General features: G+C 42.0%; 2 protein-coding genes across 10 annotated transcripts in view; both read left to right on the plus strand.

Moving 5' to 3' along the window:
* LOC118399575 (phosphoprotein associated with glycosphingolipid-enriched microdomains 1-like) overlaps positions 1-2705 on the plus strand; it is a 115853-nt gene extending 113148 nt beyond the window's left edge. For all 8 annotated transcript variants that reach the window (XM_052472463.1, XM_052472462.1, XM_035795757.2 and 5 more), the window contains 2 exons: positions 1322-1372; positions 1723-2705. In XM_052472463.1, the coding sequence (XP_052328423.1) occupies positions 1322-1372; positions 1723-2082 (411 nt within the window). In that variant the 3' untranslated portion in view covers positions 2083-2705. The remainder of the gene's footprint in view (positions 1-1321; positions 1373-1722) is intronic.
* A 5654-nt stretch (positions 2706-8359) lies between these two features.
* The window catches only part of LOC118398985 (zinc finger protein 704-like), a 112099-nt gene continuing 108449 nt past the window's right edge, over positions 8360-12009 (plus strand). Inside the window, exon 1 of one of the 2 annotated variants that reach the window (XM_052472469.1) lies at positions 8360-9678. In XM_052472469.1, the coding sequence (XP_052328429.1) occupies positions 9421-9678 (258 nt within the window). In that variant the 5' untranslated portion in view covers positions 8360-9420. The remainder of the gene's footprint in view (positions 9679-12009) is intronic. The other variant, XM_052472468.1, reaches the window with a different exon arrangement.

Raw genomic sequence — 12009 nt, forward strand, 5'->3', positions numbered from 1 at the left:
TCGTCCATCAGACTGCCAGATGGTGAAGTGTGAATCATCACTCCAGAGAACGCGTTTCCACAGCTCGAGTCAAATGTCGGTGAGCTTTACACCACTCCAGCTGACGTTTGGCATTGCACATGGTGATCTTAGGCTTGTGTGTGTGGCTGCTCGGCCATGGAAACCTATTTCATGAAGCTCCCAACGAACCGTTCTTGTGCTGACATTCCTTCCAGAGGTAGTTTGGAACTGTGTTGCAACCGCGGACGGACAATTTTTGTGTGTGTATATATAGTGTACATTCTTATCTAGAAGACATCTTAACTGATTGAAGGAATGCCTTAACATGCATACTTTTCATAGTTTTTCCTGACCATGGAAGTGACCCAACCTTTCAGCTATAATGTGGTCAAGACAAGTGACGTGGCTGGTATGTCTAGGAACCTGTTTTCTCCTGGTTAAATCATGTAGCCAGGAGCAACTCCTGGTTGTAGTCATGAAACAACTTACTTAACTGAACTGGCACTTTAATTTGTTAAGCTACATGGACAAAGACTTCAGGGAATTCAGGAATTAGAGCAGACTAACATTATGAGAGACACATGGAGGCTTGTTGATGACGGGGTCAAGAACTTTCTTCGTGATTCCACACCACTGGGCTCCAAGGCAATCAAATGAATTGGTTAGCTAATCAAGGAGAATGTGTGTACAAAAAGTAAGAATATGAATTCAATGCTCTCTGAGAGAAACAAAGGAGAGATGGAGGAGAGATGCTGAATATAGATGGAGAGATGATGCTGAATATAGATGGAGAGATGCTGAATATTGATGGAGAGGTAACAGAGAGATGCTGAATATAGATTGAGAGATGATAGAGATGATAGAGAGATGAATATAGATGGAGAGATGCTGAATATTGATGGAGAGATGATGCTGCATATTGATGGAGAGATGCTGAATATAGATGGAGAGATGATGCTGAATATTGATGGCGAGATGCTGAATATTGATGGAGGGACGATGCTGAATAATGATGGAGAGATGCTGAATATAGATGGAGATGATGGAGAGATGATGCTGAATATAGAGGATGCTGAAAATAGATGATGCTGAATATAGATGGTAGTGGTCAACCCTTTCTGGTTCTACATTCAAGTTATCCCACCATCGTCCTCACCAGTCCCCATGTAAAGTCATTGGTTAACCTTGGGTTGTCTAACTCAAGATTTACATCTTATATGTCCTTGACCAAGTGAACAATGGATTTGAAACCAAATGCACAAGACACATGGTTCTGTTATATTGTAATGCGTGGACCTGTTTGTGTTGTTTTCTCTTCTAGTTGCTCTCTCCCTCACCGGGGCTTCACAACCATGTGCTGTTAGAGAACGAGGTAAGGTCGTGGCCTTCCACTGAACTCATTCCCCTATTGTCCTGATGCTTATTTAGGAATCACTTGAAAAAGAGATGTCAGTCTAACTGTGACTTCCCTGGTTGAATAAAGGATACATAAATCAAATAGTCCTTCGATGCTCACTGCATTCTCTCCTCTCGCTCTTTCTTTCTCTCGCTCTTTCTTTCTCTCTCTCGCTCTTTCTTTCTCTCTCTCGCTCTTTCTTTCTCTCTCTCGCTCTTTCGTTCTCTCTCTCGCTCTTTCTTTCACTCTCTCGCTCTTTCGTTCTCTCTCTCTCTCTCTCTCTTACTCTTGCTCTCTCTCACTCTCTCATCCCTCTTTCTCTCCAGCTGTCAGACATGTACTCCACAGTGAGGAAGACACACCTAGACGTGGAGGAGAAGGAGAGTGACTACAGCAGCATCGCTGAGATCAAAGGTCTGGTCCCTGAGTCGTCCTCCAGTGATCTCTACGCTACTGTCAGGGACATCTACCCCCAGCTCGGAGAGGGGGAGTCAGACCCACAGGGACCCTCTGGGGTTCTCCAGGAGTCCCCTGCAGAGAGCATCGACCCGGGCTACGAGAACGTCTGCCTCACTAAGACTGGTAATGGAGAGGACTTGGGGCTGAGGAACCAGGTTCAGGAGCCAGACTATGAGAGTGTAGGTGAGCTGGGCCTGGGGTTGAACAGGGAGAGTTCCCGTCTCTAACTGGGTAGTAAAGATACAGTGCGGGGCCTAAACCTGAGCCTCTGGGGCCTCACCCTCAACCCCAGCAGTTAGCCTAACTAATAGCCTCACCCTCAACCCCAGCCATTAGCCTAACTCCTAGCCTCAGACTCAACCCCAGCCATTAGCCTAACTCCTAGCCTCACCCTCAACCCCAGCCATTAGCCTAACTCCTAGCCTCACCCTCAACCCCAGCCATTAGCCTAACTCCTAGCCTCACCCTCAACCCTAACCATTAGCCTAACTAATAGTCTCACCCTCAACCCCAGCCATTAGCCTAACTCCTAGCCTCACCCTCAACCCCAGCCATTAGCCTAACTCCTAGCCTCACCCTCAACCCCAGCCATTAGCCTAACTAATAGTCTCACCCTCAACCCCAGCCATTAGTCTAACTCCTAGCCTCAACTTTACCCAGCAGCCCTGATGACAGGAACACCACCTCAGGGCTCTGAACTTCAACCTTCAACCCTACTGCCCATCATCACCAATTCAGGGTTTCTGCCCACTACCCCCTCAGTGCAGTTTGGGTGTGCCCACAGCCCAGCGATATCTGACTGAATTAGCTATAATCTTAACTCTGCATCAATTCATGGGGCCCTTAAATTACAATGGGTACGTACGTAGAATGTATGCACACATGACTGTAAGTGCTATCAAATCAGTATTTGAACTATGAAATCACCGTCCGTTTTCAAGTTATTGGCGTCCGTCCACTTTGTGATGTTGCTTCTCACTCTGTATCATGGTGCACATCACATCACTGAAGATTGAAGGTTAGCTACATTATCAACGACTGCTATCAATGTGGGAAGGAAGGCCAATATTTCTACATTATCCATCACCATCATAATTACTTCCTCAGACTATAAAAAAGTACATTTCTAAACTTGTATAACCAGTCATTACGAATTCAGTTCATTTTACAAGGCTGGTGACAAGCTGACTGGCCAGTGACACTTTGTCAGTGCCTTGTGATTGAGTTTTTGTGCCATAATGTCGTTCTATAAGGCACTTATGAAGGTATGAGTAGAATGTTTCCCCACAATGTAATGTCACTGTTTATATAATCTGTTCTCCCCTCCTAGTGCATCATTTCATTCAGAACATCATGATAAATCAGAGATATGATAGATATGTGTACTTACATACTATTGTAAAATAAGTAGCCTCAAGTCAGGCAGTTTAGACGGCTGAACTCTAAATGGAACGGCTTCTTTTAGTTTCTAAAACATTTTTTATTTGATTTACATGTCAACTTTAAAAAAAAATCAAATTCCTATTTATTTATAGATGGTGGATCATTGTGTGATTAAGGGATATCAGGAAGTGTGTTTGTTCATGAGGGAAACTTGAAGGTTTTGTTCTGTACATAGGATAAACAAATGAATAAGTGGGTTACCATGGTAATAAAGTAGTAAAGGTACTCATGAATAATCGAGACTTTTTAAAAAGGACTTATTCATTCAAACAAAAGACGAACAATGGTGAGACCATATCTATTAATGTTGTAGTGATTTCTTGTGTGAATTGTTCAACTCAGTTGTTGTTTTCTCTATATTTCTTCACATGATTCAACATGTATTTAAAATACTTATATTTGCTCAATGTGACAATATGCAACAGCAAAGCGGTGTGTTAATGCAGCTGTATTGATCAAGGTGTATAATATGTGTTTGTATGGCGTGTTTATGCTAACCCTGTAGGTACGCATACTATTGATAAGGTGGAAAAGGATTTTAAAGCACAAAGTGTCAAAAAACATTATGCTACTGCTTCTGTACAGAGCTTATAGCAACAACAACAACATCATACATGCATATAACCCATCATGTGCACAATTATAATATCAGATGCTTCTAACTTAACTATTTGAACAAGCACTATTAAGGTAGCATGTGCTGATGACATGCTAACCGAGGGTTGTATAAAGTTAGAGTACGATTTCATGAAGTCGGCTAATGTATGAATTTGCAAATGGTAAAGTATATTTTGTAGTATGTATGCATGTGATTTGGACTGCTTAATAGTGGCTATAAAAGCACATAGAGTACAGTAAAACCATGGTGTCATTTTAAGGGAATACGTTTAGGCTAGCTGTAAGTATGCCCCTTACTCAGAGAGTGACCTAACTATTGTTGAAAATATAGTGATTGATTGAATGGTGGCGTATGACAGTTTGGGAGTTCTGTATTCTGTTTTAATATGACACCATCTCATTGGTTATTTTGTTCTGTTGTTTTATTCATGTATGGTACATTGTGTCGGTACAGGTGTTTTAAAACAGAAAAGTCAGTTGGTACTTTTTATTTTTTTAAAGAAAAGTGAATGAATATTGTTGTTTGGTGTTTATTTTCAAACTAACTGAGTAAGTTGTGACTAAATAACTAGCTATTGCAATGATGATACCTGCATTTGACAGTTAAACAATAATACTATCTTACTTTTCCTCCCATTTCTCTGTTATCTCAATATTGCACATTATTGGTGTATGCAGAGTGAGTGAGTGGATTTCATTTCACATGCATGAACTTGAATGAGCTTCTTGACGACAAACCAAGCGCCCAGGTTGACTGATATTATATTCACAAATGAAATCCAGGAAGGAGAGAAAGGACAGTTCCCACTAAATTAGCAACAATTGATAGACACATTAAAGATGCTATACATTTCAGATGTCCTTTAAAGCAAGGGCCCTGCATATGAGGTTTTACACACATTTTATAGAGTGTAATTGTCATTTCATTCATGTTAAATCGCAAAAACATGACCTTTTAATGTCCATTGTTTTCCTCAACAGATTCCAGATTAGTTCATGTAGCAGGAAATGCTTTCATTTAAACCTAATGGTGTCTATGGAAATGCCATAAAAGGCTTTTAATAAACGGTCTGTCAAATAGGAACATTAGTGCCAAATCTCACAACCAAAGGTACCACACACAGACGAGTGTACACGCACACACTCATACACACACTCATACAGGAGGGAGTGGGTTGTGGGGGGCAGGCATGGAGAGGAAGTCCATCATAGCACCCTCTCATTCAGCCCACTCTAACAAGCAGCAGAGAATTCCTTACCATTGTCTTTCATTATGGACGCTGTGTCCCAAATGGCACCCTATTGTCTCCGTAGGTCACTACTTTTGAACAGTCAAAAGTATTGCACTAATAAATACTATAGGTATAGGGAAAAGGGTGCCATTTGGGATCCATCCAGAGCCATGCTTTCTTTGACAGTTATGTGCACATCTGTCATGAGATTCTATCTGGTTTCCTGTGTATGCATGAAAATATTTTATGACCATAATTTGAAAATATTAAAAGATGTATAACAAGTAAGTGTGTATTTTTTATTCATGAAGATAGCTTGCAGGGGGAGAATGGTGTTTTATACATTTAATCTGGTACATTGATTAGCTACTTGCAACAGTATTGCATTAATTCATTGAAAGTCTAGTTTATCATGTTAGCAGTTAAACAGGCTCATATGGACCATTCATACAAAATTTGTATTTGGCCTACCCTCTGACCAAAAGAGGGAAAATAAATATTAGGTAGCACTAATTTCACAGTATGTCTACTCCAATGTTTCAGCACTGAGCTAATTTCATGTCTGCTGAGTGAAACTTGAAAGTTGTGAAAATTCTGTGCAACTTCCAGCGCGTTTACTGTGAACACAGGCAGTGGTCACGCTTTAAGTTAGTTTTAACAGTGGCAATGTAGGCTACTGTGGCTATTGGATCATAATGTAGGCTTACCAGAGTGGCCTACCATCAAAAACAATGGAGAACATGCATCCCATAACATTTTAACATGCAAATAACTGTTATATCATTCAGCCTAAAGACAATGTGTGGTGTTCAATGTAGGCCTGGAAGAGACTTGGAAAAAAAGCATACAGGGCTTGACGTGAACCTGTTTATCCACTTGTCCTTCAGACAAGGACGTGACTGAAAATGTTGTTTGATGCAAGAAACCACTTTACAAAATAAATAGCGTTATTATTCCCATACCATTATTACAGAATCAGACAAATTACTGTATGCTACCCTCTGCTTATTGGCTACTTAGCTTATTCAAGCATGTCTCAAAATACAACACTGCCCCTTTAAGACAAAAAAAGCTCTTTACCTGACTCGCTTTTCAAATATGTCTAGAAATGTATATGTTTTGTGCTCTTCTAGGAAGCAATCACTCCCATATTGCTAAAACAAGCACATCTACTCACGACCGCTCATGCTGCAAACACAGTCCAGTTCAAAGTAAATGGCACAGATCCATATACGGCAATGGTCTATTCTTGCATATAACCCTCCTGCAACTCAAATGGTTTATGCTGCACCGGTCTGTGTAGAGTATGGGCTGAGTAGTGTGTAATACTACCAAAAGAACCAGGCACCATTTTTACTACTATCAGATATTCTCTGTAGGTGGCTACTTAGCATACCCAGTTAACACAGTGCCTTAAAATAAAGTGCAACCAATTATTGTTTTATACTGAACAGAAATATTAAGGCAACAATTTACAAGATTTTGCTTAGTTAGAGTTCATATGAGGAAATCAGTCAATTGAAATAAATAGATTAGGCCCTAATCTATGGATTTCACATGACTGGGCTGGAGGAGCAGCCATGGGTGGGCCTTGGAGGGCATAGGCCCACCCACTTGGGAGCAGGGCCCAGCCAATCAGAAATACAGCACGCCAATTGCACGCTCCCTCAAAACTTGAGACATCTGTGGCATTATGTTGTGACAAAACTGCACATTTTAGAGTTGTCTTTAATTTCCCCAGCCCAAGGTGCACCTGTGTAATGGTCATGCTGTTTAATTAGCTTCTTGATATGCCACACCTGTCTGGTGGATGGATTATCTTGACAATGGATCAAATGTTCAATAACAGGGATGTAAAAACATTTGTGGATAAAATTTGAGAGAAAAAGCTTTTTGTGCATAGGAACATTTCTGGAATATTTAATTTCAGCTCAGAGAGAGAAGAGGAAATTAGGAGGGAGTAAGGGAGAGGATAAAAATGGGACCAGAACTTCACATGTTGCGTTTTATATTATTGTTCAGTGTAGCTCACTTGCGTAAGCCTATTATCATCTCGCCCTATACTGTGAATCTGGCTTTATTTGGTTTGAGGTGACCATGATGATAGAGAGATTCTGATAGTAATAATCAAATGACATATTTGATGCCTTATAAATCCAGGAGCAATGCTTTTAGGTAAATGGCCTTCATAGCTCCTAAAATAAAACTTTGTGGGCTAATAGAAGTGTACATAATAATAGTAGGCTTATATTTGGTTTCAAACTATAAGCTTTATGCTTGAAATATACATAATAACCCTGGCTTCTCAACTAGTCTTACTGAGCCTGGCTGGTATAAGTGTTTCTTTCCGCTACATTCCCATATTTGTATCCTCTCCCCTTCCCCTCCCATTTCGTTTTCTCTTCTATCCATCGTTGCGTCATTGTTTTGGATGGAGCCAAAACTTGTTATATAGACAAAATACTCGATTGACCGCTGTAACAATGGAAATACATGTCCTTAAAGATGGAAGGCAGGCGACATCAGGTGGGACCATTCTAGCCAATGATTGGGCAGATACGCGTTTGAACAACATGCCATAGAAATAGATAGAGGACTCATCTTTGTTTCTGTGATGCTTTAAAATCTCAATTTTAAAGTACTCCATTTTCTTAATTGGATAATTGCTCCCAATTTATGGGAATCCCGACCCAGTTGACCACTTTAAGATGATAGAAGCCCTCAATGCCAATGTCAAAAATATGTTAAATCCATGAGGAGTCCTCTATAAAGTATATATATATTTTTTAAGTTGCTGAAATGCCACGTGCGTTCATTTTTATCAGTGTATTCTTAACTTCTTGGCGCACCTAACCATTACGAAACGTATATTAGATCAAATAACCTAACGTAGAAAATGAGCAATTACAATTTTTTATGACCAAATTCGACACTCTCCCTTCCATTGACCTCTATACAAAAAAATCCAAAATTCCTGGGTTCATTTTTTGTGGAGAGATTTTGAAACGTCGCTTCCTGTCTGATGGAGCGTCCACTCCAACTCCCATTACCTTATGTTGGAGGGAAATTGAGGGAGTTTTATTAACCTGAACCCCGGTGCACCGGTATATGGCCCGCGACGTGAACAGACAAAAGCGGTGAGGGAGGAGCGCCTTTTTCAAATCGAACAGTAACCTAATCTGCGCTGCTCGGTCATGTTGTCAACAAGGCAGCATGGTGCATCATTCAGGAACATACATATATTTTCCATACGAATTATGTTAACATTTTTGTTAACATAGTTTTCATCGGGAAGGCTTATAAATCGTTTTAGCAAGAGAGCAATACTTTTTGCATGGTAAAACAGATTCCTACTCATTACTCCACGTGCTTAATCAAGCCTGGGCTACGTCAGCTTTGTTTTGAGCGACTTTTACGTGGGTTTTGAAGGGGCATCTGGATCACGCCCAGGAGATAGCCCGGTTCCAAAACGAATGCAATCACTTTTCACCCGGTTTAAACTCATTCGCTGGGGTAACCCGGGCAGATAATCGAATCTCTTCACTGACAGAAAAATGTGCGTAGCCCAGTGGAGGCGTGTGCTGGGTCGACCAATGGGAGCTCGAGTCAACCGCGAGGCCGCACATGTTAACAGGCAGCAATCCGCCGGTAGAGGCGCTGGCTCTTGGCAGTCGGCTACGGACTGGAGTTTCTAGAATATGGATCCGGAGTTACTGTACGCGGCTATTTCAGCAAATTTCACCCTGTCAGACGGCAAACCGGTGTAAAATATGTGTGTGAAACTTAAATAATTTGTTCATGTAGATCACAATTAATATCTTTGTTTGTGTATTGGCGAAGCTCTTTTGTTCGGATGAAAATGTACTGTACAAATGTCATTGTCGGTCCTTAAATACATTTCCGTGTTTTTGTGCTCTCTTACGAGTTTAGAGGGAACAGTCAGGAAAACAAACAGGTCGAACCAAGAAATATCAGTAACCGGTCTGTTGAAGAGGTTATTTCACGGGGAATGGCTTGTTTTCATGCATTTGTTAATCCATGCATGTAGCTTTTTCTACACATATTCGTGCTTTCGAATATCGTTCGTTTTGACCCGTGCTAGCAGCAGAGTATGTTGCCGCTTTCTAACATTTGGTTAGGGTTTATGGAGCACGTAGTCTATCCGCTGCGGTGTTGTGTTTTTCATGTCAGTGTTTATCAATTCTAACTCGACGTCCATAGATAGACATTGACCACATTCCGCTTTAAATTCGGTGCTATAAATTGATCGCTATGCATACGAGGCGTTTGGTGAAACGTTCAATCCTGGGGAGCCGGGTGTATGCGCCGAGTCCGACTGGGGACGGGGCTCCGTTGACAGGACTGGTACAGGCTGTCAAGCAGGAAAACAGAGACGTTTCAACCGGACCTCGGCGTAACGTCTACACGGTACTAATGCAAGACGGAAGCCTGAAAGAATTCTCCGAGGACGAGATAGCCGTGGGCTTCAACCAAACGACGGCGAAAGGACCGCTCAAATCCAGCTTGAAGGTCTGTTTGTGTGTGTGACCGGGAAGCCTGCAGTTGTTGTGCAGCGGTGTTTTGCAGCGTTTAACTGCTTCGTGCACAGACGGAGAAAGAGCGTGCTATTGCATCCATTGCCCGCCGCTGCAACCGGGTATTACAAGCTATATTAATGATAGGCAGACAGTTACACACCCAGAATAATCCAGATGAGATTTATGTTGTAGTGCAGAACTACAGATTGAATAATAACAATGCACTGTCAAAATATGTATAATTAAATACAGGACAAAGGGGTTCCCATTGAATGGTTGATTATGATAGGACACTATCTGCGCAGTGTTTTTCTGACCCATTGACTCTAGATTTGACCCAGTGGGTATGTGGCAGACGCAAACACGCTCTGCAGCGTTTTGGACAGATCATTGATGTAATATAACATCCCAGATTGTACACAATGAATCATTCGCATATGACACTGGCAATTCATGCATATTAACCCGTCATATTGCATTGAATATGTCACTATAATGTAGGAATTCATGTAATAACAGTAGTTGCATTTATTTTATTGTGTAGGGGAGGGAGTAGTATGTAGTCATTAGCTAAGCTATTTGTTTCATTCATGTCACACTTGTGTCCTTGCTGCTACTGAAGAAAACAATTGACTTTAGGCTAAATAACTAGCGTAGAATAGTAGATATCATATTATTATGCCACACTGGATGGTACATTGTGTTCCTAAATATCAACATGTATTCCTTCTTGTTATGAGAGTGACCTCATTGCCTTTAAAAGTTCCAGCTTGATGGTGTCTCATGGTTTCACAACAAAGATGGTCTGGTGAGGCTGCCTGCTTGGTGGTCCCTTATAAAAACCGCTCATTTACATTTACATTTAAGTCATTTAGCAGACGCTCTTATCCAGAGCGACTTACAAATTGGTGCATACACCTTATGACAACCAGTGGAACAGCCACTTGCATCTAAATCTTGTTGGGGGAGAAGGATTACCTACCCTTACTTACCCTATCCTAGGTATTCCTTGAAGAGGTGGGGTTTCAGGTGTCTCCGGAAGGTGGTGATTGACTCCGCTGTCCTGGCGTCGTGAGGGAGTTTGTTCCACCGCTCCTATGATGAGAGGGGAATGCATGTGACTGTTGGATAATGTAGCCTATAAATACCTATTTGGGGTTTGATCCAAGCAATGGGGTCATAGTTCAGTGACTCGAATGGGAAAACAGGCATATGGATACAGTTTCAAAACAGCAAATTTAAACATCTTCATAAAGGCACGACAGAAATGCAAGATGTCATAGCATGGGTATTCATAGGACACAACCATGTTTTATAAACAAACCCATTCTATTATGCATAGTCAGAATGCAAATAGTGGTCAAGTACAGTTCCATAAAGAGAAATGTAAGTAGTAGTATGTTTGCATAAATGCACGACAGAAATGCAGGATGCCATAGCCAGCGCCTTCGAGCGACCACATTTGATAAACAAGCCATAATAACCATTCCATTTATAGTCCGATTGTAACTTTTAAGTAATAGTTCTCTAACAGAATGGTAGCTTCCCTCAGCACCGCTCAATCTTCTAAAAGTAGAAAGACAAGACATGGATAGAATGGGGGAGAGGCTGGCGGGTGGAGAGGAAGGGGGGAGAGGAAGGGGGGAGAGGCTGGTGGGGCGAGAGGAAGGGGAGAGAGGCTGGCGGGGGAGAGGCTGGTGGGGCGAGAGGAAGGGGTGAGAGGCTGGCGGTGCAAGAGGAAGGGGTGAGAGGCTGGCGGGGGGAGAGGCTGGTGGGGCGAGAGGAAGGGGGAGAGGCTGGCGGGGGGAGAGGAAGGGGGGGGGGGACGTGTGTGAGATATGTTTAACTGAAGAGGTTCACATCTCCTAGCAAGCAGTTGCTGTAGCAGCTGTAGTAACAAAGCATGGCTTGGAGAGAGAAGGGCACGGCTTGGAGAAGGATCTGGAGCTCTGGCAAGGTGCCCAGAATGCCAAATGAGCACCATTCACTTTAGAGGAAGGAGGAGTGGATGGATGGATGGATGGAGGGAAAAGGGGATGGAGGGGAGGTGGGAGAATGCCACTTGTTGTTATAAAGGAAGGAGGTATAGCATTGACCGACTGACTGCCATTTTATGCGGCTCCCACACAGACAAAGGCATGTGTTGTTTTCAGTTGATTTGACATCAGACATCCTAACTGAAGCTAACTGACTGACTCTTTGTTCATCAGCACATTGCTCCTCATTGGTTGGTTGGCCACCATTTGCCTGCATGTCATACGACGGGGCCATGTTTAGATTCCTTCATGATGGATAGATGAGTAATCAGATGGGAGAGAGTGAG

This window comes from Oncorhynchus keta, chromosome 20 (genome assembly GCF_023373465.1).
Source record: "Oncorhynchus keta strain PuntledgeMale-10-30-2019 chromosome 20, Oket_V2, whole genome shotgun sequence".
Classification (NCBI taxonomy): domain Eukaryota; kingdom Metazoa; phylum Chordata; class Actinopteri; order Salmoniformes; family Salmonidae; genus Oncorhynchus; species Oncorhynchus keta.